The following is a 26,926-nucleotide window of genomic DNA, read 5'->3' as shown; positions in this document are numbered from 1 at the left end:
ACCGTTGAGAATCATGGCACTGCAGCCACTCTTCGAACTCTTCATACGCGAAACAGAATCCTGCGGGGGGAAAGCTCACAAGGTGCATGTTCTCTCTCCGCACGATATCCCGCGGGGCTTCCAGATCTGTCCCCGGATCCTCGTTCAAGGTTAATTGGCTGGTGTCGATTGGATGCCAGGTCTAGATTTCTGTCTTGGTATCTGCCACCTCTATAAATATGGATCAGCCATCGTAAAGGGGCGTCTTGGTTATCTGAGCTCATCAGCTTGCAAACGTGACGACAGACGACTTTACAAAGAATCGTGTTGATATCTCAGGCACATACCTTCTTCACCATGGGTTTCGCTTCAGCAAAGGGGACGAACGACCCCCCCGAGGTTCGCAACTGGAGAATCCACTTCATTGCTCTCGTTGCGTCCATGGCGGCCTTATCCAGTAAGTGAGATCTTGGGAGAACCCGAATATTCAGTTCATTGCCCTTTTTGACGCAATAGAGATCTGCAGTGGGCTATGATACGGCCGTCATAGGAGGCACAATGGCTCTCGACTCCTTCGTCCGCGACTTTGGCATCGACAAGATGACCATCCAAGAAAAGAATAACTCCTTAGCCAACATCGCCTCCATGTTTCAAGTCGGCGCCTTCTTCGGTGCCCTCCTCACCTTCCCCGTTGCCGAGAAGTACGGTCGCAAGAAGGCCATCATGATGGCGGCTCTCATCTTCTGTGTAGGCGGAGCCATGATGTCCGGAGCCAACGGCGACCTCAAACTTGTCATCGGTGGCCGCGCCATCGGCGGCCTTGGTATCGGCATGGCTACCATGACGGTTCCGGTCTACATCGCTGAGACGTCACCGCCGAGTATCCGCGGACGCCTCGTGGGCATTTTTGAGATCTTCTCTCAGGGCGGCGGGATGCTCGGGTTCTGGATCAACTACGGCACGAGCCGTACTATCGAAGTTGAGAATGAGGCGCAATGGATCGTGCCGCTGGCCTTACAGCTCCTTCCGGCCTTTCTTCTTTTCGTTGGCATCATGTTCTGTCCAGAATCACCCCGTTGGCTGGCTCGAGGTGATAACTTCGAGGCCGCGGAAAAGGTTCTGGTATACGTGCGAAGCCTCCCCGCCGATCATCCCTATATCCAAAATGAGATGAGCGAAATAAGACAACAAGTTGAGGAGCGAAGCACCGTCCGACTCAGCAAGAAGCAACAACTAAAGAAACTCCTTGCTCCTGGCACGAGAAACCGCGTGGGCACTGGGACGTTTCTCATGTTTCTGCAAAGTTACACAGGTGTCAACATAATGACGTACTATAGCGTTTACGGTAATGACTCTAAAGGACAACCATCTGTCTCTGTCCCCGTACCCGAGGCTGACACCCTAAATCAGTTTTCGAGACCCTTGGAATCACTGGAACCAGCAACAAGCTATTCAGCACCGGAATCTACGGGATCGCAAAGATGTTGGGCATGATTCTGTTCGCAGTATGGGTCATCGAGGGTCTCGGCCGTCGCAGCGGACTTCTATGGGGTGCTTTCGTTGGCAGCATTCCCCTCTGGTACGTGGGCGGGTATGTCATGGTTGCTAATCCGACCGCCAAAGCAGCGAGCGGTGTCATTCAACAAGATGCGTGGGGTTATCTTGCCATGGTCTGCATTTACCTCAACGCCTTCATCATCTGCTCCACTATCCAGGGAATCACGTGGACATACGCATCCGAGATCTTCCCCTTGGATATCAGGATGCTCTGTGTCGCGATGTCTACCGCGTGTACGTGGTTGGGCTCCTTCATTGTCGCGAGAGCCACTCCTTTCATGATTACCGACCTCGGGTACGGGACGTTCTTCATGTTTGGAGGATTCTTGATCTTTATCGGCGTTTGGTCATTCTTCTTCATTCTGGAGACAAAAGGTCAGTTCTACTTATCGCCAAGAATGCCTCTACGCTCATGTTTTATGCTGACAATCTGACCATAGGTCGCTCGCTGGAGGATATGGACATTCTGTTTTCGCGGCCGACACATGTGGTTGTTTGGGCACAGCTTAGGGGAAGGCCGATCCTGTCGACGAATACTCCAATGTCGCCCAGAGGATCTATAGACAAAGGCGAAGTCAAGGTGGTTGACATGGCCTAGTGTGATTTCAACCACGGCATCCTCTCATCTCCAAGAAGAGTCTGTTGGCATTACTAACCGAAAGACGCTCTATTTATTACCACAAGTCCGTTGCGCGTAGACACAAGCAATTAGTTTTCTTATCAATCTGCGGTTGACTTAGATGATACGTGCGTGGTTATAGATCTTATCATAAGACCACTGTTCACGGAAAAGGCATGGCAGCGAAATGAATGAGGCAATGAAATCATGTTGTTCGTCGATACTTTCAAGACATGATGGTCACCGAAGTCTTCAGGTGCCTAGACTACAAGATAGCCACTGCTGAGGGCGGACTAGCAATTCCGCCAGGTATATCCAAAGGTACACTGACCATCATGAAAGACCATCTCTGGAGTTCTTTACACCTTACAGCGAGCCTCTCCAAGTCGAAACTCTCTCCAATCGGCATGCCCCAACCACTCAGGAACACCTCATGCATGCTAACGCCCCATGGTTTTGGGCTCGGCCAGGCCTCGTACGCAACAGTATCCGAGGCCACCGCAGCAAACGCATGATCCCAGTGCCAGCGAATCGCCTCTTCGCTTGCTTCGACGCCACAACTTGCTCGCACTTGCCGTTGGGGTAAAGCAAGTTGTTCAGCGACGGTGAGCGCACGGTACGCCGGTAGCCAGCCTGTTCGGACTAGTAGGATGTCGCCTTGTTGAAACTCGATTTTCTGAGCGTTTGCTACGGCCTGGAGTTGAGACAGGGGAATGCCAAAGGTTGAAAATGGGTCAAAGGTGATGTTTTTCTCGGTTGCCCAGGAGTACCAGTCAAGTAGAACACCGCGGCCAGTGATGGACTTCCTTGCCATATCTAGTGAGCGAAGCGTTAGGAAGCGGTCTTAGAGACTGTGAAGCAGGACTTGGGCGTTGTTCTTCTTACTTTGAATACCGAGTTTAGTGTTGTTATCGGGCCCTGAAATATCATCTTGAGTCACGCCATTGTAATATTGAATATGCTCTTGGTAAGGATAATGTCGTGGCCCATCCCAATGCGTTGCGCCTTGCGTATTGATGGAGATCTATTCCCGCAACTTGTTAGAGACTCGCGACCGCGAGCCATGGCTCAGAAGACTAACCTCGTCGTCATTAGCGTTGCCTTTTGGAATGATACGGTGTTCGCACGGCTTTCGAACTGGGTTCATTGGCTGTATAAAGGCATCCAATGGAAGACTGTAGTATAAGAGCTTGTTTAGCGCTGAAACTGAAGAGAGATTTCACATGGCCTGTCAAGTGTACTTACTTGAGCGTTATTGTCTCGCCTATGACCACCTCACTCGTGGCATTCTTGACCAAAGCTGGGTTCAGAAGATTGAGAGCCCCGAGTTCATCTTCATCGCCCCATAATCCCCACGCTGATGCTTTCGGATCTCCCACATGGAGCGGCAAAGAGTCAAAGCTTGGCCGGGTGCTTACTTCGGTTGAATTAAAGTTGCCCATGGCTGAATCAGCTGGAGAAGACAGTGAATTCCCTTGTGTTTCAAACACCATTGTATCTATTCCAAAGAAGCTTTTAATAATGCTCAAGACTGAACATGCTCATAGGTAGACCGAGATCACAGGCCGAGGGTCAGCTGGAGGTCGGCTTGGGGAGACCCGCAGGCTGCGACTAGGAGTGACGGCGATCTCGGCAAGATCGGTATTCTTTCCGGCTGACACCAACCCCCAACCCACAAGTCCAAGGCAATTCGGCATGTTCTCAAATGCATCCGAATGCTCCGCAGAGAGGAACTCGAGGCTTCAACGCCTTCGGACAACCTCCGCCGCGTTCACAATTCCGGGAGCTATGGGAACAAGCCAGCTTACCGGTATCCCGCCGGCTTATCATCCCCTCTCCATTGAAAGTGGCTTCAATGTTACAGTATCAATTGTATTACAAAGTAGTTGACGGCCATACGCTAGCTTTCCCTTTAAAAGCCATCGAGGTGGGATCCAGATGGCCAAACTAGACTCGTGCCGGAGAACGACATGCCAGAATCGCCCAAGATGTGATCTGCAACTCCCCATGGGAACGCGTCCGGTTGAAATCCGGCCCCTGTGTTTGTCCCACCGTAACTAACATCGTTACTCCAGCTGCCCCCCTCCGTGAAGAACGCATTCTCATCTACCTCTGGATCGACAGCAGAAGAAAGCTGTGAGGCATTTTGTGCCGCCGGGTGATTTCTAGTTGAAGTGATATGACGGCCCATACTGCCTCTTTGCACACCACCCATTCGTGGGTTCAGTGACTCTGTCTGACGCGGCTCGACTTGATGGGAGTTCTCAGAAGAATTCGAGACAGCATTGTGTCTGCAATCCGAGTTGTTGCCAACGTCTACAACTCGGGGTTGCCCGTTGCTCAATAGCCGACGAATGGTATCGAGACTTCTTCCGCTTCCGGGGGTATGTGAAGCTTCCTGCTGGAGTATACGACATGCGGCTGCAAGCCTGGCTGCCGCGTTTTCTCTCTCGATACCAGTTGATGCTCTTTTCAGCTCTTCGGCTTCAACTGTAGCAGCTGTATATATGCAGTAGCTGACTTGATACGTCATTAGTCGATGAGGGAAAGTCGTTGAGGATAGTGAATGAATCGAGTGAATCTTCTTCGAATGGCGTACGCAGACCTCGAGCGCCTTCTCCTTGATTGTGGTGTCGGAAGAGCTCAAATACGGCCTTCTTAAGAGAATGTGGAGAGCATGGTAAAGGAGACTTTCCTTGTGTCAAAACCGGGTCTACTGAGAGAGAGCGACGAGAACTTACTTCAATGACACAATATGTGGGGGAGGGCTTTGATCCAACATGGATGCGTCCTCGATTCTCAATGGACTCGGAATCTCATGATACCACTGACATATCCTGCTGTCAAGCTCCTCCATCTGTGTAGTGAACTCCTCGTTCCTGCTTGTGCTTGAGAACAGCAACATCATATCTGTAGTGGCTTCGTGAAGCCGGCAAAACGCACAAAAGGCTGATGTCGTCCAGGAAGGCGAAGCAACAAAGTTTTCGGAGACTTCGGTAGCTTGAACAGGCTTCCAGGAGCGTTGATCGTCAACTTTATCCAGTATATCCTGAGCAGGGTAAGGACGTCGTATCAGAGAAGGCGGACGGCCTAGGGCCAGGCTGAGTGTCTTATCCCAGATGTAAGCTGAGTTGTACAGCCTCTTTCGAGTCTCTATCTCAGCAGGTGTCCATCTCTCAAGCCTGGAGAGCTTAGTGATGTCCAGGTGAAGCCCAATGTCTTTCATCATCCGTACTGCCATGCCGGTGTATAACCAACCTTCGGAGCTTTTCCCCATGGCACACTGGCGCCCGCCTAGAATCAGCAACCCCTGAATTGTAGGAATCGCTGGCTTCATGGCCGTCATTTCCTTCAGTAACAGCTCCCTTGCGCGTGCGATGAACTGGTCGCCTCTCCCCACTCCAGCTGCTGCGGTAACTTGCTCAGGCAGATGTCGAGCTGCTAGACCTAAGATACATAGGAGCAAGAAATCGGTGCAATATGGTCCTCCGAGAGCCAGATCCATCATGAGGATAGGTCTGTAGACACAGCTATGAAGTGGATGTAGCCACGTCCAATAGATATCAAGAAGAGCCATGCCGAGAGTGGTGTCGATGCCGGTGCCGTTCATTGCTGGCTTCGCAGCGATCAGAGGCAGCCACACCGAGTCCATCAAAGCATACTGAGACTGTAAAACTTCTACTTGTGCTCGCTTTGGGTCGCTATCCTGATGTTCACCGGTCAGGTGGGTTTCCTCAAGGGAGCCAGCATGAAAGCGACTTGTCGGACCATTATAGATGACAGTACCGTCCTCTCCGAGGCCGACCTGGAACCAAAGCGAACCCTCCGTGTCGGCATTGGCTTCAGCAGCTCGACTACCATCGTGAGATAGTGGGTGGCTGCGAGCCGTACCGGGATTCGTAATATCGGTATCAGGTGTCTCGAGGTCTGGCTGAGGCTCGTTGGAAGACCGAATCGGACTCCTCATTGATGCCTCTAGATTCCGAATGCGAGCATTTGCCTCTCGAAGTCGGAACTCGGTCGAGCTCTGTGCCGGCCAGCTGCAAGTCTCCCCGGACCGGCGGCATCCCGTACAGATGGGCCGATTTCCACTGCACTTGACCTTGCGAGCTTTGCAGCTTGAGCACGCGAATCCATAGCGGCGAGCTTTCCGGGTAGCAGAAGATGCCGAGGCGGAGGCTATCTGTGCTTTCGGCGTTTGCAGACCGGTTTCGGCATCTTCACTTCCGTCGGAGCTTGCCATAGGCCGGACAGAAAGTTATTCGGTGGTTTTCTGAGGAGTATTCAGTATTACTGTAAAGTGAGGAGACCGAGATCAGGCAAAGATGTGGCAAGTCGAGCCGAATATACTGGCAAAGTTGTGAAGGTGAGATGTGAAGTCTCAACAGTATTCACGGCATTTCCCCACAAGCCGCCTCCTCATTGCGGGGAAGCGAGGAGATGCCGACGGGATGCCGCTAACACACCACGTAGACGTGATCCTATTTGCCTAGGCCAACATAAACGCTCCCTCCTCCTTTTTAACTGATTCCAATTTCTTTGTTCAGCAGCTCGAACCATCAAGGACTGACAAAACCCCTAGTATGGGCTTTAAGAGACAGAAGGGGAAGTGCGAAGAGGTGTATCCTCACATAGTAGCTTTGAGAACTGGGGCCGTGTCAAGCAAAAGAGAATTTGATGCACATATTAGAACTTCATCATCATTATGCCGAAGCGATCATACATGTTACATCTATTGTACGTAATGCATATCCTCATGCCTGGCGCCGCAGGCTAGGCTCTACGTCCTATCAATATATACAAGGTTCAGCAAGGTTGGTGCCCATGTAGACAGCTCGGACGTACTCCTCCTTCCAATAGAGCTTAAAAAGCGAATGTGGCTGAAATCATTGCACAGTGCTCAAGAGCGTTGTAACCAAGTTGGATTTCCTGACTATGTGCTCTGCACCAAAATCTTGTATCTAGGCACTTCGGCACCTCTGAGTTGATTAAGTGTGTTCTATGTAGTCCTTGACAGCTGAGATCAGGGAACATATCGGTACAGAGGATGGTCATCGCCCTCCTCGGAAACTTCTGGAGGAATATAGTCCAGATCGCTTTTGCCGTACTTCTCGTCACGCTTCTTGTTCTGCAATCTTAAGCAAAGACTGAGAGTAGCAGCTATGATAGCCGCGCCAAACAATAGTCCAGCACAAATCCACATACCCTTGGAATACCAAGGTTGAGCCGATTTCGGGAACAAACGAGCTCCAAGAATAGGCCCACACTGTCCAACCATACCGAACAAGGCCAAACCTGCGCCGCGTTTAGATGCCGAGCCTTGATTATCCGTTACCCACGTAAAGGTGATGGCAACCGCCGGGAACACTCCCGCGCAAACAAGGAAAGTTGCAAAGTAGCGGACCCCAGTGCTGTGGATTGTTGCAAGCAGGACATAACCAATGGCCCCCACGGAACAGAACAAGGCGATAAAGATACCTCGACTCCTAAGACGATCCGAAACAAAGCTGGCAGAGACACAGACCACATACGCGGTCAGGTAGGGGCAAGCGGACAGACCCTGAGCACGAAGTGAAGTAAAGCCCATGGCCTCAAGAATCGTGGGTAGGTATGCCGGAAGGGATCCAAAGGCGGTGTTGAGACTGAAGATGATGATAGCTTGCAAGTAGTTCTTGTAGTCGAAAAACGCAGCGAAAGCTTGCTTTCCGTTTAACTTTCCGCTTCTTTTTTCGCCGCGGCCTTTTATGGCGCGCTGACTGATGATCTCGTTCTCGCGGGAGCTGAGGAAACGGCACTCGGCTGGGGAGGCAGGGAGGAAGAAGTATGCCACGACGGCGAGAATTATCGTTGGGGCGCCCTCTAGAAGATTAATGAGTCAGTCAATAACTTTGAGTATCACTTAGGTAGAACATGGTTCTTGCCACACTTACCCACAAGAAAGAGGAGTTGCCAGCTGTGAATAGACGCCTTCACGTGCAGCAGGCCGTAAGCAATTGCAGAGGCAACACAGCTCGCAAGCGGTGCGAATGAAATGAAAAGCCCGTATCGGAGACCCATCTCACCACGATGATAGAAGAAGGTCAAGTATAGTGCGACAGCTGGGATAAATCCAGCCTCGAAAGCTCCAATCAAAAAGCGCAGAGCCATCATGCCTGCGAGATTGGTTGTGACTGCTTGAAGCATGCTCATGGCGCCCCATCCAGAAACCATCATTGCAGTCCATAATGGCAAGGGAACGAAGGTCCAGACGATGATTAACTGGGGGATTCGACTGTCAGCGACAAGAAGCCAGAGACTGAAGAGTCTGTAGAGAGAGTCTTACCCAATGAAACAAGATGTAGCCAATGTATAGAACGGTCACGATCCAAGAGTAATCGTCCGAAGTAATACCCCAGTCTTTCCCCATGCCCGCAGTGTATGCGTTCCCGACATTGCCGCGATCAATGTAAGAGCAGAAATTAAGGGCTCCGAGCCTGCGTAGACAATGTTGTCAGTAAATAGAAACTGTCTTAATGCAAGGTCCTGGCCAAGAAGACGAACAGAGCTTTCCTGCTAGCCAAGAGTAAGGTACTCACAGGGGTATCAGACTCCAATCGAGCTTTCTCAAGGCAGAGCCCTCTTCCTCGCTGGTCCAAGTGACCGTGGCTGTGCCATCTCCCAACTTCAGGTCGTCAACAACATCAATCTCTTCCATTCGACCGCCGGAAGAAGGCTTGGCGTCTTCGACGTGGGTTGGATCCTGCTTCGCTTCTTGGCGCGTAGCTGACATGGTGACAGCAGAGTCTTGTAAAGAACCCGTGAAGAACTCTTGGGCGAATTGATTAGAGTCGATACGGCCGAGGAAGGGCTTCTCAAAATTACAACTTGAGCTTCTTGAGGACGGCTTTTCGCACACTTTCGTAGGAGATCATAATGGACTTATGTTCAACTTATTCCAGTCATTGTGAGCTTGTCTCAAGTGGACCAAAATATCATCCAGACATCCGGAGAGAGGTTTGCCTACCCCACGGGGAAGGCTCCCCCGCCAAAATCTCAAGCCAACTCATACTAGGTGGGTAGACTAAGAAAGCCATCACACTAGGTCTCGGTATCAATGCCGAGTGATGTGCTGTAGACCAGGAGGCACGAACTTTTGGTAATACAGATTAGGTCAAATAAATGTGTCCATGGGAGATACCGAATAATCAAAAGAGATGGAGGGGGAGATGCCGAGGAGAACCCCGCAGATCGGATTGAGTTACCGAGCTTGCTGTGTAAGATTCCGAACAGCCCTGTAGCGCAGGCTTTCGCAGAATAATCTGAGCTCTCGGGCGGGCAAATGGAAGGCTAAGCAAGAACGTCATATCCTCCAATAGACTGGCTGAGGACATCGGGAAGCTTCCGAAAGACGGCATTCATGAGCATTACCCGATTTCGCTCAACTGATCTCGAAGGCGCGGTTTTAACTTGACAAGTCAAAAAGAACGCGTCCTGCCAGGGTTTCAACGATCTCCTGAGTGCATCGGGATTTCAACCTTTTTCAATTGTCTGTCAAGCGTACATTGCTCGCTTTTGCCATGGCGACCTCTAATTCATCAGATGATTTCACTATACTCACCCCGAATGCCATGCTTGGCTACGGATATGACTCGAATCATTTCTGGTACGGTATCAACAAGTATAAGCCCAGCGCCATAATTGTCGACAGCGGCTCCACCGATGGCGGGCCGTATAAGCTCGGCATGGGCAAGATGACGTGCGGCCGCGGCTCCTACACGCGAGACCTCGAGCCCATTCTCGCAGCATGTTATCACCATAAGATCAAAGTCCTGATTGGCTCTGCCGGAGGTGACGGCAGCAACAAGCATGTTGCTGAGATGCTCGATCTGGTCAAGGAAATCACGGAAAGTAACGGATACTCATTCAAAGTGGCGACGATACAGGCGGGAATGGATCGCGAATGGATCAAGTCGAGGATCTCTCAAAATCGAGTCGGGCCGTGTGGTCCTGTGGAACCTTTGGTCTCCGAGGTTGTGGATGGTGCTGTAGATGTGGTTGCGCAAATGGGATCTGAGCCGTGAGTCTGCTTATGGAATTTGGGATTGGATACTCTTAACTAACATGGAGTTGAAGATACATCGAGGCATTGAAGGGAGACCCGGACATCATCATAGGCGGAAGATCCTATGACCCTGCCCCCTTTGCTGCGTTTTCAATCTCCCGAGGAGTGTTGCCCGACGTTGCGTGGCACATGGGCAAGATTATGGAATGCGGCGGCATCTGTGCCGTACCCAAGGGACGATCAATGGTAGCAACCATGAGAAAGGAGTCCTTTGACCTCACACCCTTGTCACCAGCAGAACGATGCACTCCTCTCTCCGTTGCAGCTCATACTCTCTATGAGAAGACGAGACCAGACCGCCTTCCCGGCCCAGGCGGCATCCTAAACCTCGACAATGCCAAGTACGAACAAATCACGCCAAAGACGTGTCGTGTATCCGGGGCCCGTTTCGAGACGACGCCATATCAAGTCAAACTCGAAGGCGTTACCCATCTAGGATATCGCACGATCTTCGTCGGTGGCATCCGAGATCCCATTTTAATCGACCAAATTGACGACTTTTTGGAGAGAGTCCGCAAGTATTCCCAGAATCTGTTCCCGGAGCTCGACAAGACGGAACAATGCCAACTCTTGTACCACGTGTACGGGAAGAATGGTGTGATGGGCCCTCTAGAGCCAGTCCAGGGCCGTCCCCACGAGATTGCGGTCTTGGGAGAGGTCGTTGCACCCACGTCTGAACTCTCACACACGATCGCGAACAACGTTCGGGCTTCCATCTTGCATTTTGCGTATCCAGATCAAGTCGCGACGACGGGAAATTTTGCCAGTCCCCTGTCGCCGCATGAACAGGATGCCGGGGCTGTGTTCAAGTTCAGCCTGTATCATTTGGTGGACTTAGATGCCGGCGAAGAGTCGTCAATCTTCCCCGTTCAGCATACGTCCATTAGCTCTTCCAAGTCATCAGCAACTCCTGAGCCGAGTCTTTCCAAGGAGAAGTTTGGGGAACTTGAAAACGGTAACCTTGCACCTTTGACGAAGAAGACGGTGACAATAGAGGAGACTACGCTCAATGAGGTTGCACGCATTATCCGGTCCAAGAACTCTGGACCGTTTGAGATGACGTTTGATGTCATGTTTGACGACCCTGCCGCTTACAGGCGCGTCAAAGACTGCAATATCTTCACCAACGATACGATCAAGAAGTTGTACCGCGTCGACGACAGTGACATCTTGACAAACATGTACTTTGACCCAGCCCTTGCTTGGAAATGCACGATCAAGCGACCATGGCCCCAAGGCAGCGTTGGCGAGCGCGATACCCTCGGGACTCAGCAGCACGCACCTCTTCTTAGCATTCGAGTTCCTGCGGCAAAGGAAGTCAATGGATTTACAACAAATGGGGTTCAATCTGTCCCAGGGGCTTGTAATAGCGCTGTCAATGTAACGACCAAGTCCGTTTCGCGAGGAGATCTCACGGCGCAAGGTGTTGTGGAGGAGATCTGGGCAGGCCTCGGACTCCCTTCCGACTCCTTGAGCTCAGTGAACTTGGAGAACGGCGGTGCCCCGACCTTACCATCATCATTCAAGGTTGGCATCCTCGCACAGAGCTCGATCGCGTTATCAGCTCTTGCCGCATCACAAATTCACGCCCTGCGCAATGCCGCTGCCGTTCCCAAGGTCGACGTTCCCCTTCAGCACGCCACAGTTGAGTTCAAGTCAGAGAGACTCTACACCCTCGACGGCAAGCCGACACCATCACCATGGGGTCCCATTGGCGGACTGCACAAGACCTCGGACGGCCATGTCCGGATCCATGATTCCTTTCCCAATCATGCCAATGGGATTCTCAAGATGGTAGGCCTGCCTGTTGGATCGAACAGACAACAACTTTCCGACAAGGTTGTCGATTGGGCCAGCATCGACCTTGAGACGGCCGCCACAGTGGAGGGAAAGATGGCGGCATATGCTCTGAGGTCCTATCGCCAGTGGGACGCCCTTCCACAGTCAAAAGCCATCAGTGACTTCCCCATCGAAATTGCTCAGCTCTCATCAGCCGGGTTTAAGGGTCTTCCCGAGAGAATGGCAGCAGGCAACTCAAAATGCCTCCAAGGTCTCCGCGTCGTCGAAATGAGCCGAGTGATCGCCGCGCCCTTGTGCGGAAAGACGCTCGCAGCTCATGGCGCGGACGTAATCTGGGTCACTTCACCGAACCTGCCCGACCTTCCGACCATGGATCGTGACTTTGGTAGAGGGAAGAGAACGGTCCAGCTGGATATTCACAACCATTCTGACAAGGCCCAGCTCATCGAGCTGATCCAGACGTGCGACGTATTTGTCCAGGGGTTCCGCCCCGGCAGCCTGGCCAGCTACGGTCTGTCGTCCGAGGAGCTGGTGAAGATCAACCCGTCCATCATCATCGCCAACATGTCTGCATTCGGGCCCCAAGGACCCTGGTCCAACCGTCGAGGCTACGATTCTTTGGTGCAGACTTGCTCGGGCATGAATGTCTCCGAGGCAGAGCACGCCGGGCAGGGAGAAGCTGCCCGTCCGACACCCTGTCAAGCTCTGGACCATGCTGGCGGATACCTGCTCGCAACAGGTGTCACTGCAGCTCTATACAAGAGGGCGAAGTCAGGCGGATCGTACAAGGTTGACGTTTCCCTCGCGGGCGTGATGAAATACCTGCGAAGTCTGGGACAGTATTCAGGGGCTAGCGGATTTGAAGGAGTTGGTGACTACGAGAAGCCTGAGGACGTCCCCAGCGAGTTTTTCGAGACTCGAAAGACGGGTTTCGGCCCCATGACTGCAATCAGACATAGTGCCCGGGTCGAAGGTTGCGAGGTTGGTTGGGATGTGATGCCGAAGCCGCTAGGTTCAGATGATACGCAATGGCTGTGATGAGTATGGGCACTGTGGTTTATGCGAATCGAGACTATTTCGTGTTTAATGAACAAATGCGGTAAACTTGCTGCCTCAATACAACATTCTGATCAATTTGGGGCAACGTAATAGTGTGCCCTTGATGTCCTGTCCTCATCGGGCTTTCCCAAACCCTATCCCAGTATCCGTAGGCAAACACAAACCATCCTGTTACCTGGTATTCCTGATCCAACGCCTTGCTAGTACCCATAAGATGCCTGACTCCTTGTCCTTCGAAGTCATACGTCACGCTTCTTGCGGACGAGACCGGCTCCTAACACGTTGACTTGCGGAGTTTCACCTCCGTTCGCCGCTGCGGCCGCGGATTCGTCTTTAGACTTCTTTCGGATGAGCCCCGTACTGAGGACGTTAACCTTGGTCGGCGGCTCATCTGAAGTAGGAGTCGCGGAGTCCTCCGGGCGCTTGCGCTTAATAAGGCCCGAGATGACATTCACGGCGTTCGCCGAAGAGCCATTTGACGCTAGCGTTGGAGTCTCCTTCCTGCCCACAACCTGCATGCCCCAATCGTCTCCCATGCCGACCTCGCTGATCCATCGCCGCGTGCCGCTAGCTGCGATCTCTGGTTTGGCAAAGTCTAGGCGTAGAAGAAGCTCATTGACTCTCTTGTAATCGTTCTCATCGACAATCTTGCGGCCCCTACCCTCAGCAGGCCAGAAGTAATAGGCAGTCGAGATTGGCTTGTCTAGCAGGTAGTTACGCTGTTGGGTTTTGATGCGTGGCTGTCTTGACTTAACGACTCCCGTCAAATTGGACTTGTTCTTCTTATGTTTGTTTTTGCTCTCAGGCTTCTCTGGCTTAGTCTTGGTCTTAGTCGGTGTGCCGGAAGGTGGCACGGGAAACAGCTTGCGAGGGGTGGACATGGGTGTGACGGGCCGTACTGCCTTCTGCTTGCTAGGCGTGACGGGCGGGTTAGACGCATCGAAAGAAGGGTTCGGCGTTGGGAGATTTGCAGAGGCACTGTCAGTATGCACTTGCTCGGCCTCCTCATCAAAGACAACCCAGATGAAGCCCGTGAGCCGACCGCTCGAACACTCTTGTCTGTATGCCATCATTTCCCAGAAGGTATCCAAGCTCTTCACGCTCTTCCACTGTCCAGTGGTCTTGATTTGCTTCGACTTGCCCGCTTCTTCATCCAGCTCGTCTCGGAATCGGGATTTCGGATCGTCTGGGAACCGGGGGATAAGGCATCGTGCGGGTACCCAATCGTACTCCTTAGTGTAATGCGAGATCTTCTCGAGAGCGTGACCCAGGACCCAATTTGACGCGCTCTTTGGGGTCTTGGGCAGGAAAGCCTTGGTTTCGTAATTGTCAAGTCCCGGGATGACGAGGTAGCCTTTGACAGTACCCCATGGAGCTCCCTTTCCCACGGGAGGGTTCTCCAAGAGAGAGTCTAGGACTTTGCACCACCACTTCACTAGTCCTCTGTCATCGAGCACATGCTTGCCACTGTACTCGACAGAGCCAGGGAAGAGGTATTGATCTTGAGCCCGGGCGAAGAGACTAACGATGGATTGAATGCCCTTGCGCCTGCGCTGCTCGACCAGGTACGAAACAAAGGCACTGCTAATCTCCTTGATTGGCGATAAGGTGCCTTTGGGAAGGTTGAGAAGCTTCAAGTAGCCAGTTGAATCGGCTTTGGCAACGAAGAAAGTGCTGGAGTATGCAGTCGTGTAGATGTAGACCTCTAGCGCGAGGACAAGAACTTGCTTCGAGGTAGTCTCCTTTGCTTCAAGGGCAGCGTCGGTAGTGATTGAGGGAATATCGATGGATATTGCAAGAAAATGCTTTTCGCAAAAGGTCTTGTCTTCTCGTTCTTCGGGAGGAGCTGAGTACAGGGCGTCCGTCTTGGTCGGAGGAGTTGAGAGGTGGTAGATGCCAAAGCGGTAGCCCTTGGGCAGAACAGCGGACAGTTTCTCAAGGAGAAGAGCACTGCTCTGGGCGGTGGCCTTGGTTCGGCTTGGAGTCGCCATGATGCTTGAGAAAGGGAAGCTATTCAGTTGGAATTGATTCTCCCGAAAAGATTGTCATGCCATAGTTGTCAATTGAGGAGAGGACTGAAAGGAATTGAACTTGAGGGGTTGGTCAAGCAGGCTGAGCAAGCTGCAGGACCGTCCCTTCCCTACCTTTGAGGGACGCGTCGCAGCTCTTCACATGCGTGTCAGAAATAAGTGGAGAAACGCGTTGGGTTTAATTGAAAGGAAGCTACGAGCATTACCTAAGCCACGGAGTAAGGGACGTACTCACTGTGTCACTAGGGACCGTGCTCAGCTCGGAAAGGTATTAGGCCATATGACGACTAGTGCCGGTCGCTGCATGATCCGCCTTCCGCGCGATGCCACGTGACGTCGAGAAATTGTTCCGAGCGCCCATCGCGAAAAAGTTCCCAGCATCAGGAGCTCTAGCTATACGACGGTACGCCCACACCGAAATCCGCACCACACCGTCGTCTCTCCCTCGCCGACCGCCCCCAATGGCTCCCAACGGCTCCCGGTCAGCATATAGCCTCACGAGGCAAGCCGCGAGGCATTGCCAATCAGCGGCAAACTCACGAGTCGTCTCTCCTATCCAATGCCTCTCCCGATCCTTTGCGACGACCAGCTCCCGAAAGGAGGCAGAGGCGGAGAGCAAATTCGATCAACTGTCACGGAAAACCGAAGAGGCTGAGCGGCCCGATGAGATCAGACAGCGCCCGAGATGGTCATACACTCCCGAGGGAATGAAGGCACCCTTCTCGCCTCATATCACCAAGAACCCGGCGCGCAGTGTTTGGAAGGTCAACGAGGATCCCAAGAAGCTGGATCAGATGTACGTGAAGCTTTTGGGCAGAGATGGAGACAAGATGTTGCCGGATGAGACCAAGTGGCTGGCGGTCACGCACAAAAGTTTCGACCAGGGTCGCCGGGGATTCAACGACAAGCTGGCATACTTGGGTAAGGACACACGACTTTGCTCCCAACCAAGCTTCAGTTGCGACAATTAAGTGCGGAGGGAAAAGAAAAAAAGGCACACGAAGCTGACTCGAGCCGTTGGGCAACGCATTACAGGTAGACAGGCGGTTATTCTCGAGACCACGAACCGCATAGTGACGGGGACCGATTCCTCGAAGAAGGCAATCGTTCCGGAAAAATCGTATCAGCGAACACCCTTTGAGCACCCTGCTCTCACGAGAGTCGACAACCTCAACGCCGAGCAGCCCCAGAAGGTCGTTACGAAAGAAAAGGTCGAGGCGCTGGCGCTCGCTGCCGGTCTTGACAAAGTTTTGCGATGGAAGCCGGCAAAGGTAAGCCCAAAACTCACAGCTCCCTTCCTCCGCCTCATCGGGCTCCCCTCAGGAGGCGACGACACCCTCTCCTGGCTCTGTTTTCTAACAATTGTCGTCTCCAGCCCGAAAACCTTTCTGGCTCTGGCCAGCAAATTGTTCTCAACTCGGCAGTCTTTGCTATCGTCGGAGCCATCACCCTCCAGCACGGCGCCGAAGTGGCAGGTAGAGTTATCAGGGACAGAATATTGAGGCCGCTCTCGGCGAACCGGTAAAGCCGCTAGAAGAGAGACGTCTGTTGTATCATAGGTGTAAAACATTTGACAAAAAGGACATCAATCCCAGCTGCGGCGCAAGAGAGGCAGCGGAAGCAATATTTTCCTCGTTTTCCCGCAGTCATGACGCTGTGCTGTCGCCGGACCGCGCATAACAAATGTAACAAAAGGATCAGAGATGAACGAATATAGAAGTATATCCCAACGTGGAAGACGCTTTGCCACTCAACTTACTCTGGGTTCCTTGATAGGACCCGTGGTCAGGTGCATGACGTGGGAGATGGTGCAGTCCGGGGGCTGCCAGGCGAGCCTAATGACCCATCCGTCGGTTGTCGAGTGGAGGGCCCAGGCGAGGTCTCCATCGCGGATACGGGTAGTCATTTCCATCGTGACGAGGTTATTCACAACCGATTGGTCGACGCCTTTGCCAAAGACCAGCGCCTTTCGAACCATACTGTTGTTCGGGGTCTTTGCGGCCATGCCGGATGAGGCACGGTGCCAGTCAAATATGTGAGACCCAGAGCCAGAGTCACGTAAACTAGCGAGACCAACATCGCCGGCCACAGCGTGTACATAGCCTTCGCCGAGTGGACGGGTTATCTCAGACGTGGATCTCGTGCAGAGGACAAAGGTTTCGAGGCAGGCAAAGGATTCATTCAGGGTAGCCATGCCAAACCCTGGATCTGGATCAACCTGCCAGATGCTCCGGGGCCAGTCATTCGATCCGTAATGCGCGACCCCTCTACCCAATGGATCGTGGGCGAGCAGGTCGCTGGCAAGGATGGGCATAGTGAGAGACCTGGTAGCGCCCTGGTAGAGCACGAGGTCCCAGTCAGGATTGATGTAGATCCGGTCCCACGCCGGGTTTCTATGCTTCAGATCCGGGAACCCGTGGCTGTCGGGCGCCAATGACCTCATCGGCAACCGAATCCTGAAGAAGGACACGGCTTCGCGGCGTGACTCGTCGCACACGCGAAAGAGCGCCGGGCTCCTGTTCTCGCAGTACCAGTGTGCGTTGCATGCCATGTTGCCCAGGTTGTTACCGGAGGCCTGGACGCCCGAGCCGTCTGGTACGCCTCTGATCACGACGATGCGTGGCCGTTCCAGGTGCATGCGCCAGATCTTGCGTCGTAGCTCATAAGCCAGGTCTGGAAAGCGATGAAAGACTGAATCTTGGTCGTACCCGTAGCTGCTGCGGCTACTGTTGGGGATTAGCGATGCTGCGTCTGTAGCTGTGGTCATAGTAGTCGTCCTCGGCTCGCTTCCCGAAGCGGCTACCCAGGTCCGCAGGTCGAAACCTTCACACGCCTCTAAATTCTTCCAGGGTGTCGATGGCGTTTTCCGGACGGCGGGCGGAGCATGGATGTTCGTGGTTCGGAGGCCCCCATCTTGGTGCTCGGCATAAAACACCTCGGCGTCATGCTCGTCTTCAGCCTGGGGAGGCGGAAGCTGGCGTGATGTTGACCGAACTGGTAGATCCATCGCCTGACGTGACGGGGCAGACGCCGTTGAGTTTGATAGACTGCCAGCGTCAACGGCGTTGAGAGTCGGCCTTATTGCGTCCGCGGGATCAAAGTGTCAGACAAACGCTAAGTTTCTGAAAAGATCGGGGGACGACGCTAGCGGTAGCTCAGACGACCTCTGAGCTAAGGTAAAGTGCTTCACTGCGCAATGGAAGATGCCGATTGGCGATTGGATCAACTGTATCAAGTTGAATATGAGTGTATCCGTACAGCCTCAGTCTCCAGTCTGTATCGTGGTGTAGCCTCAAGTGTGGGGTGGGGGGCAAAGGCACTGGAAGTGGAAATAAGGGACGACGTGTGTCTGACAGTTGGAGAAGGTTCCACGACAGTGAAGTGCGTGATGCGTTTGGGCTTCACAATACGAACGCGGACACGATGAGGTGGTTCCCCTTTTGAGTTGAAGAGACGGGGATGGTGGGAGTTGTCGATGAGTTAATAATCAGCGCCACCTCGTTCTAGAAGGGAACCTCTGCGGTCAACCGGCTGACTAAACTTCCTCTAGAGGCACCGTACTCGGCTCCGTCTTTTGTAGCAAAAGACCCCTTTGCAGGGAGTTACCGCTTTTGGAAATGGTTTGCGGGCAGTTTGCGAGAACTGATGGGAGAGATTCTACCGCAAGCCGGGGGCAACCAGGAAGAGGCCCGGCTGACATGTCTGGCAGTTGCATCTTAGCGCCTGAATGACGCTGTGACCCGCCAATGCCCAAGTCATTCCTTGTTGTTCGTGAGTTGTGTCTGCTGGTTTCCCCTGTCAGATTGTGTCAGATCCCACCACGCACTCACAGACAGACTCGACACACAAGCATGTGTCTGCCCGACACCATCCTCATCGCCACGGCGGGAACCGTTATGATGTGCTACATGGGTCCCTTGTCCAGGCTTTAACCTCCTCTTTGGTCGTCTTGGAATGATTGCAAACAGCCTTAATCGCCATTAGGTACTCTCAGCCGGGCTACAGCTACAGTCTACGGATGATGGGCATGGCCATGAGCCAATCACCGCAGAGTCTTTGCAACTTCACACAACCGTCTGAAACTTGCAAACACCAGCATCTTCAACTGACAACCTGCTTCTCCATCGTCTGTGGCTCCCATCTCAAACTCTGCTCATCCCCCTTTTGCCCTTCCTGGCGCCACGCTCTTAACTACAACGTTCACTTACTAGTACCAAGTATCCTAATGAACGACTTGCCTTATTGGGCCCGTATCTCGTATACGCATTCCCTCTCTAGTTCGCATCGCTCCAAACTACTCTGTTCAAGCTTCAATGTCTTCCACGCGGCCCTTGTCGGTACTCGGACGCATCGACATCATGCTACAACAACATAGCCGTCGAGGTCGATCCAATTGAACACGACTTTCTTTTGACTTCGTTTGACACAAGCCTATGGCTTACTGTAACTTTGCAGAAACGCTCTTGGCTTCGACCTGTGCGCTCTTAAGCCTGAAAATGACAGAACTCTCGCGGCTGTAGGCTATACCCCAGCTTCTCCCCGATAATGACTGCAAGTTCCAAAGATGACTCTGCCACTTGGACGATTAACGTCGTGAGACCTGGGGTCGTGGCTGCAACTCTGCCATTCCCTTCAATGATTCGGCCCCGGCTAGACATGTCTGGGATTCTCGCAAGGAGCTTCCCACCTTTCCGTGTTCCACTCCAGTCCACCCCGGTGCGGACCATGTCAGGGTCTGAGTGGAGCGGAATCCCGCCGCATATGGCAAGTGGCATCTCGACTTACCCTGAAGAGAGATCGACGCTCCATGTTTTAGGCTCGAGGGGACCATGACCATCAGAGCTTCTTGTATAGATACGTTCCTATCCGTCTCTAGATGTTTCTTCTAGATGTCGTTGGCCCTTTCACCCATCTAGTCATCATCCCCATAGGTGTTGGTTCAAGAAACACATCTTCGTTTCGTTCGTACACGACTGCTGGCAGCCCTTTTTCTTTCTAGTTGACTGCCTTTGATACCCCACTCTGTTTCTATTAATGCCACGGGAAATTTCTTTTCACGCCTATCAAGCAAAGTCCATTACTTCATACTTCACATCACCATGAACATGTACGACAAAATATCATCACCTGAGGATGCTACGGAGAGAGCCCAGGCTTCTCCACCTCCACCAGCCCCAAGGCGCCAGAGACTAACAACCTTTTGTATCGGTTTCTTGATGATATTCTCCATCTTCAGCGTCGGCAGGGATATCAAAGACTACTTTTATCAAGACCACAGCCTCAGCAGCCGATCAATGGCAAGACGAGACCTGGGTTCCTGGGGCCAAGCCATCGACGCAATTGTAACGCCAGACACTGTCGAAGCCATCGGCAACGACCTAAGGCTACGAAGGACATTAATGTCCATGGTCGATTACACCTTTGACCTCACAGATCAACTAGCCGCCCGCTATGAATCTCCTCAGCTCCAGGAGACAAGAGAAGCATTGCAAGAATACAAGGAGGAGATCAGGAGGAGCCTCGAAGGTCTGAGAGACGACGAACAAAGCTCGCCTCAACTACACAAACGACAGCTTCCAAGTCTTGGAGAACTCTTTGGAGCTGCCGTCTCTGGAGGTAGCGCCGATGGTGGTGGTGGAGGAGGAGGCGGTGGACTTCCCAACCCATTCAACCTTCCGCTCCCTGGGGCACCGGGTGGTTCTCCAGGCGGCGCTCCCGGAGGCGGTACCGGCCCCCTAGGCCTCCCTGGCCTCCCAACTCCAGGCGGCGGCGGTGCCGATGGAGGGGGAATGTCAGCCGGTATACTCAGTGGCCTCCTCCAACCCCTGAAAGACGGGCTGAGCAACGTCGGAAACCAACTTGTCGCCAACCTCAACGGTCCAGGCATGTTCCTCGGTATTGGTATCGGAGCCGGAGCGGCTCAGGGGCTCAACCTGTCCACACAAGCAAAGACGATGGAAGTGGCAGCGAAGGTTGCCGCAGACAACAAGATGGAAGCCACCGGTCTCAACCCAGCCATCCAGAACCTGGGCGTCGGGCTAACTTCCACCCTCATCGGCGCCATCGACTTCAATAGCCTAGGCGGCAATCTCACTAACCAGCTGCAACCTATCGCTCTGTCCCTCGCAACAGGTCTCGGAAACGGCACAGTCGCAGGCCTGAAGCTAAACGCAAACGCCGCGAACCTCGAACCCGTAAACGATTCGTCCATCCCCAACGTAATCGGTACATTTGGATTCGGTCTCACAAAGACCGTGACAGCCAACCTCGATATCAACCAGCTCTTCAACTCGGCCAACAACCCCAACACTACCAAACAAATCATGCGTATCCTCCCGGCCGCGGCTTCGGGCTTCGGCAAGGGTCTTGGCCAAGGAGCGACGGTAGGATTGGGCCTACAGCCCGACACCGCGGTACCGATGCAGCAGATGCCCGACGACCAGATCGACTTTGGCGGTATCTCGCAGACCTTCGCCAAGGGTCTGACGAGCAGCTTCCTCCAGAACGGTACCGCAACCGAGTTGCTCAACAAGGTGGGTGGGTCGATGAACATGAACCAGAACGGTGGAGGAATTCCGGCGACCATCAAGTTCAACGGCATGGACATACAAGTCAGCAAAGTTGCGCAGGGCTTCGCTCGCGGGTTCCTCCAGGGCGCGGGCGATGCGATCCAGGGCATGGGCGGGGTGCAGTCTCTCTTCGAGGGTAACGCCACCATGCCCACCGGCGCGATGCCCGATGCTAAGCTCCAGTTCGACGACTCGCTCGGCGGAGCTGCCAGTGGTTTTGGAGTTGGGATCGGTGGGCAGGGCGTCCTCGTCGCGTATGGACTGGCTAGCAAGCCGCGGGGGAACACTCAGTCTGCTGCGAATGCGCCGGCGGCACCGGTTGCTAGCACGCCCGCCCAACGCCGAGACGTCGAACTGGTCTCGAGACAGGATCCCCCGCCGGTCGTCTCCGTCAACACCACCGAGGGATTCAACCTATCCGTCGTGATCAACGCGCAGACCATCTCGATGGCTGCTCAAGCCGGTGTCAACGCCCTTACCTGTCAAGGTGTGGGTGGTTTGGGCCTCATTGGCTTTGGATTGATCCGCAGCAAGACTATCGCATTGGATTCCTTCAACAATGGTAACGTCACGAAGACTGCGAAGCAAGTGATTCCGACTGGGATCATCAAGATTTCCAACGAGGGGCATTCGTACGCCATTGACGGACAGGTGATCCGGGACTCTCTTGGAAACTCGATCATCAACGCTGCGAATGGCATCGAAGTCAACGGATTCAAGCTACCAGGCTGGATCGCCTTCTTGGTCCTTCATAGTAAGTCTGAATATACCCCTGAACTCTTTTTACTTAATTAACATTCGCACCTCACTAGTCCTCTTCGCCATCATCGCCTACATCAACGTCCTGCCCTTGGCCATCGGGCTGGAGCACATGCGCAACCTCCTTCTGCGCATCGACGCCCCTCCAATTCTGCCAAAGATCGAAAAATGGAATAACATCATGTGGCTCTTCATCATGGGGCCTTCGGTGGTTGTCGTTCTCATATTTGGCATACTCGTGACTGCGAAGTCATCTCACTTTCGCACTGCCCACGGTGTAAGTCTTCCCCTCCAACAATCTTGGTGCGGTAAGCATCGTTTCCTAACCCGCATCTCAACAGATCATAAGCCTCTTTACGACCATGGTCGGTTTGGCAGCCTTCTTGATGCACCTCGCTATCAAGGCCCGCGCACCTCCGGGACTTCCACACACCTCCCGCTCCGGCCCCACGCCACCGGCGCCCCTCCTCAGTCTCCCCAATATCCGCGTCATGGTCAATCAGCTCTTCTTGATTCTCTCATTTGCCTCTATCATCACTGGATTTGCCGATCTCAGCTCAGTGGCTCTATGCTTTACGCAAGTTGTTCCTTTCGATCTGGCGCTGGTCATTGGGTTTAGTCTCTCAACAGTCTTCGTCCTAGGGTCCACCGTCTCCGGACTCGATATTGCGCTTACTGTTCGGGACTTTTTGAGATACAAGAAGACCCTGAAAGGTGGCGATAAGACGAACGCCGCCGAAAGAGGCGTGGAGAGAGGTGGTGTCATGCAGAGCAAGATTCTGCAGCCAACGATGGTGGACGAGAAAGGCGCATTTGCATAGCTGCCCGGGCTTTCGTTCGTTCGAGCTTGAGAGACTCTGAGCTGCGCTCAGTCTCCCTTATTTTGTTTTTTATCTCATTGGTAATTTACATAACCCACCGGCGCATGGTCTTACGGATGGGCAAAGTCATGTAACATGGGACGGGATCACGGGTAGGAGTATAAATTTGGATGCGCTGAGACTGCATGCAGGGCACATGTATTCTGACATAACGGATATGACTACGGCGGAGTTACTCCTGACGACTCTAGTGCTGCGGAAAACGGGGCGGCCTTGACTCTCATTATACCCAAGCTTGCTTCAGGAGGCAGGCTTTGAATTTCATACCCAATTGGCCGATTCAGAACGTCTTGCTTCTTTCGCTTGGTGAAGGGACAAAGGCATATGTATCGCAGAATATGTTTTTCAAAACTCTAAACTCATCTCTTCTGGTATTTTGGTAAATCTCCCTTTGCCCGAACCTTGCTGTTTTTGGGTACTTTGAACACAGCTCTTGTTCTACTCGAATACTCTGTCAAGAGTCAACTCATACTCTCTCGCTCACCACTCGTCAACTCAGTCGTCATCCCATAAATGCCAGCTGCTACTAGGTCTCACATCCAGTACCGATCTCCTCTTCTTCCGCGGTCCCGCAACCTCACGGCCATTACTCAAAAAGAACTCCTCCGTCTCGCAATCGGGTATTTGCCTCACCATCCCCAGCCCAGCAAGATCCGTCTTTGTGCACTTCATCCTCAAATGGCGGAAATACTTGCGGTAAAACATCCTCTGCATGACCAGGTTCTCAGCCACGTTCTTGGGCAGATAGTCCCCAAGCTGCGTCCGCAACGCCTCTAGTGCCGTGCGCTGATTCATCGCATCGGGGGGCTCGTAGTCGTTGCTCAAGAGCAGCCGCGGCACATCGCGGTAGAATGCGTTCTTGGCCGGGATGCCGCTGGTGAGGTAGCCCTCGTGAATCATCCACACCGGGAACCGGGCCGCCGCACGATCGTCCATTAGCTGGATTGCTTCCGTATAAGATTCCAGGTTCGCCAAGCTCTCTGCAAGCGGCGCACACCCCGGAACAGGCGTCAGGTCCCACGTCTCCGGCCCGCCCCTGTCGCGGGTGCCGAAATGTCGGATCCCTACGCCGAGCGGGTCGAACGCGAGGCAGTCGCTCAGGAAGATGTCGAGGGGTATCTCGCTGCTCCAGGGGAACGTAAAAATGACAGTGTCAAAGTCCGGATTGATGATGACGGGCCAGGCGATCTTGTTGGTTGGGTGCATCGGTAGCTGAACGCGGTAGAATGCGCGTGTCTCGGCGCGGCATTCCCTGTTTACCCACATCAGGGCCGGGAGCGTGTTGTCTGCGCTCCATGCAATGTTGGAGGCGAGATTCCCGAGCGCGTTTGGCGCGAAATGAATCTTTTTCAAATCGTTCATGCATCGAATCTCAACGATACGCGGCCGTTCGAGATAGAAGCGCAGGATCTTGGACCGAAGCTCCGGTGGTAGGCGGGCGAAGGGACGGAATGCAGTGAGGGGTCCAGGGGTCTCGGCAGAGCAGCAGGAGGCCACTTGCTGGACAACGGGGAGCTCAAAGGAAATTTGCGATGGCACAGCTGTTGGCGGCGGACCAGGAGGAGGGTGTGTGATTGTCCAAGGCCCATACGGGACCCCGGACCGGAACTGGAACCGGTCCTCGGGTTTGACCGGCGTCGGGGGCCGATGGAGGTCAACATGGCGGCGCTGTCCGCACGTGGGACACGGCGCGGAGGACGATGGGAAGTTTCCGATGGAAGCACCGACACTCACACTGAGTGAAGTGGACGAGGATGACGACGAACTCGAGGGTACGGCGGTGGTCTGAGCGGTGGTTGATGTAGCGGGCGAGTGCGAGGCGGAGGTGGCAGCGGTTGAGGAGGAGAGGCCGGAGTCCGTCACGGCGTCTGACTCGCTCGGGTGCGCAAGCGTTCCTGAATGCCGTAGCGTGCGACTCTGGCTGCTGCGAACATTGTGTTGGTTGTGATTGCGTGTTGCGGTTTGGGTGCCTCTCTCAACGCTTTGGTCCGTCTCCCCTCCTACATTTACAGGTGGTGGTGGTACTGCTGATGATGTTGCTGTTGCTCCTGCTGCTCGCGGCGAATCCTTGCGTGACCGGATACGAACAGAAAGACCCTTCAGCCAAATCTTCTTCCATTTCTTCTTCAGTTGCTGCTGCTGGTCGCCATCCTGGTTCTGGTCTTTGGTCCGAAGCTGGGATGTGACTCTGTTCAAGTTGCTGTTTGCGTCGGGCGCCATGGCGGTGTGAGTCGGGCGAGGAGCCCTCGTCCCGGTTGAAGCGTCCTCCCGTCGGTGTTCCCTCGTATTCCCGAACCGCCAATGATGGCCCTCTTTTGGTGCTGTGAGAACAGCGATAAAGCGCAACAGCTTCGCCGGTGGTGAAGTTAGATTCTGCTTTTCAGTGACTTGTTGAGAACCCAGATGGCGAATGCCGTAGTCGCTGCTTATGCGCTGTGCTGACGCTGCCGCCGATGGCTGTTGTGAGGCTGGATGAGAGAAGTGGGGTTCCTCTGGGTAATTCGAGGGGGAAGAAGAGCTAGAAAGCGAGAATCGGGTGGTAAAAGGATGATGGGGAGGAGACGCGGTAGTAGTGCGGGTGGGAGACGCGGGGGAGGAGGAGGACATGTTGGTCAAGTTAAAGTTCATCCATGAGCCACGGCCGCGTCTGGAAAGGTCAATGTTCAGTCACGTCGTAAGGTGGTGTCGGTGTGTAGCCGATGTGATGTGGTGGTCAATGGTCGTCTTCGGAACAGCTTGCTCGCACGCTCTCAGGCACAGAACATGTTCATCGGTTACGGAGCTCAACAGCTGCAGTGCTCACGGCTCGGCTCAGCTCACAGGAATGCGCTGGGCGGTTATGAAGAGTCGGACTGACGGATATGTGACAGAAGAACTGGGCAGGATTCGAAGAAGGAAGACAGGCACAGGCACAGGCACAGGCACAGCAAGGCATTGGCTTTGCGACATGCAGGCATGACCGTCCGAGATGCGGTGCGATCACTGCAGTACCGGTTCGTTCTGTGGCCTCCTCCCACATTGTGGTTCCTTGGCCTGACAGTCGTTTGGTCGCAGGCCGTGGCCAGCTGAGGGGGAACGCGCACTGAGACAAGCTTTTGTTGGAAACGGAGAAGGGGAATGTTTGGGACTGCAACCAACCAGAGACGCAGTCAGCTCTTCGCAGTCAGCTCTTCCAATTGCCCAGCCTCCCTCAGCTTGAACTATGATGACAACTCAAGGCTTAAGTTAATCCATCAACTAAGTAGCTAACAGTTCACCTGTCAGCCTGCCAAGTCTTGCTAGTACACTTTAGTCAAACGAAGCCCCTTCCAATAGCGTCCGGCATCTGCTGCAAGCTGCTTCTTCCATTCGATTTACCCATCTATTCTCACATGAGCGTCTCCAAGGGAATCGAGAGAGTACGGACCATCTGTGCCTGATCTCAACCTTGGAACGCCGTTACAGCGCCCGCCTGGACCTCCCACGTGCTGAAACGTGCAAAGGGGGCGGATGCGACGTTTGGCCGGAAGAATGACGCCGATGCCTACATCTTCTTGCCTTGAGACTTTTTGCGGTGGTGAGAAGAATATATA

The 26,926-nt window shown here is 53.5% G+C and overlaps 11 protein-coding genes across 11 annotated transcripts; 5 read left to right on the top strand and 6 right to left on the bottom strand.

Moving 5' to 3' along the window:
* Positions 1-336: 336 nt before the first annotated feature.
* On the top strand, positions 337-2,134 carry CCOS01_00118 (quinate permease; the record flags this gene model as incomplete). Its single annotated transcript, XM_060448315.1, has 4 exons — positions 337-436; positions 506-1,324; positions 1,390-1,911; positions 1,977-2,134. 4 exons carry the CDS (start codon positions 337-339, stop codon positions 2,132-2,134), a joined length of 1,599 nt encoding a protein of 532 aa, XP_060319753.1.
* Positions 2,135-2,420: 286 nt separating this feature from the next.
* Positions 2,421-3,648, bottom strand: CCOS01_00117 (uncharacterized protein; the record flags this gene model as incomplete). Its single annotated transcript, XM_060448314.1, has 4 exons — positions 2,421-2,971; positions 3,041-3,179; positions 3,237-3,330; positions 3,401-3,648. The coding sequence occupies 4 exons, from the start codon at positions 3,646-3,648 to the stop codon at positions 2,421-2,423; spliced, it is 1,032 nt and encodes a 343-aa protein (XP_060319752.1).
* Positions 3,649-4,067: 419 nt separating this feature from the next.
* CCOS01_00116 (uncharacterized protein) lies at positions 4,068-6,398 on the bottom strand (the record flags this gene model as incomplete). Its single annotated transcript, XM_060448313.1, has 2 exons — positions 4,068-4,845; positions 4,897-6,398. 2 exons carry the CDS (start codon positions 6,396-6,398, stop codon positions 4,068-4,070), a joined length of 2,280 nt encoding a protein of 759 aa, XP_060319751.1.
* A 780-nt stretch (positions 6,399-7,178) lies between these two features.
* CCOS01_00115 (uncharacterized protein) lies at positions 7,179-8,924 on the bottom strand (the record flags this gene model as incomplete). The annotated part of the gene is made up of 4 exons (XM_060448312.1): positions 7,179-8,014; positions 8,086-8,413; positions 8,478-8,628; positions 8,731-8,924. 4 exons carry the CDS (start codon positions 8,922-8,924, stop codon positions 7,179-7,181), a joined length of 1,509 nt encoding a protein of 502 aa, XP_060319750.1.
* Positions 8,925-9,711: 787 nt separating this feature from the next.
* Positions 9,712-13,094, top strand: CCOS01_00114 (uncharacterized protein; the record flags this gene model as incomplete). The annotated part of the gene is made up of 2 exons (XM_060448311.1): positions 9,712-10,211; positions 10,268-13,094. The coding sequence occupies 2 exons, from the start codon at positions 9,712-9,714 to the stop codon at positions 13,092-13,094; spliced, it is 3,327 nt and encodes a 1,108-aa protein (XP_060319749.1).
* Positions 13,095-13,354: 260 nt separating this feature from the next.
* CCOS01_00113 (H3 K56 histone acetylation protein KAT11) lies at positions 13,355-15,106 on the bottom strand (the record flags this gene model as incomplete). The annotated part of the gene is made up of 1 exon (XM_060448310.1): positions 13,355-15,106. One exon carries the CDS (start codon positions 15,104-15,106, stop codon positions 13,355-13,357), a length of 1,752 nt encoding a protein of 583 aa, XP_060319748.1.
* A 362-nt stretch (positions 15,107-15,468) lies between these two features.
* CCOS01_00112 (RNase III domain-containing protein) lies at positions 15,469-16,670 on the top strand (the record flags this gene model as incomplete). Its single annotated transcript, XM_060448309.1, has 3 exons — positions 15,469-16,066; positions 16,181-16,416; positions 16,521-16,670. The coding sequence occupies 3 exons, from the start codon at positions 15,469-15,471 to the stop codon at positions 16,668-16,670; spliced, it is 984 nt and encodes a 327-aa protein (XP_060319747.1).
* Positions 16,671-16,895: 225 nt separating this feature from the next.
* CCOS01_00111 (uncharacterized protein) lies at positions 16,896-18,152 on the bottom strand (the record flags this gene model as incomplete). The annotated part of the gene is made up of 1 exon (XM_060448308.1): positions 16,896-18,152. One exon carries the CDS (start codon positions 18,150-18,152, stop codon positions 16,896-16,898), a length of 1,257 nt encoding a protein of 418 aa, XP_060319746.1.
* A 2,092-nt stretch (positions 18,153-20,244) lies between these two features.
* Positions 20,245-23,294, top strand: CCOS01_00110 (uncharacterized protein; the record flags this gene model as incomplete). The annotated part of the gene is made up of 3 exons (XM_060448307.1): positions 20,245-22,468; positions 22,527-22,750; positions 22,815-23,294. The coding sequence occupies 3 exons, from the start codon at positions 20,245-20,247 to the stop codon at positions 23,292-23,294; spliced, it is 2,928 nt and encodes a 975-aa protein (XP_060319745.1).
* A 555-nt stretch (positions 23,295-23,849) lies between these two features.
* On the bottom strand, positions 23,850-25,961 carry CCOS01_00109 (uncharacterized protein; the record flags this gene model as incomplete). The annotated part of the gene is made up of 1 exon (XM_060448306.1): positions 23,850-25,961. The coding sequence occupies one exon, from the start codon at positions 25,959-25,961 to the stop codon at positions 23,850-23,852; it is 2,112 nt and encodes a 703-aa protein (XP_060319744.1).
* A 97-nt stretch (positions 25,962-26,058) lies between these two features.
* On the top strand, positions 26,059-26,313 carry CCOS01_00108 (uncharacterized protein; the record flags this gene model as incomplete). The annotated part of the gene is made up of 1 exon (XM_060448305.1): positions 26,059-26,313. One exon carries the CDS (start codon positions 26,059-26,061, stop codon positions 26,311-26,313), a length of 255 nt encoding a protein of 84 aa, XP_060319743.1.
* Between the last annotated feature and the right edge of the window lie 613 nt (positions 26,314-26,926).

Source organism: Colletotrichum costaricense, assembly GCF_030867565.1.
Source record: "Colletotrichum costaricense strain IMI 309622 chromosome Unknown Scaffold_1.1, whole genome shotgun sequence".
In the NCBI taxonomy this organism is placed as follows: domain Eukaryota; kingdom Fungi; phylum Ascomycota; class Sordariomycetes; order Glomerellales; family Glomerellaceae; genus Colletotrichum; species Colletotrichum costaricense.
Note: the sequence above shows the minus strand (reverse complement) of the source record. Positions and strands in the feature narration are given on the sequence as shown.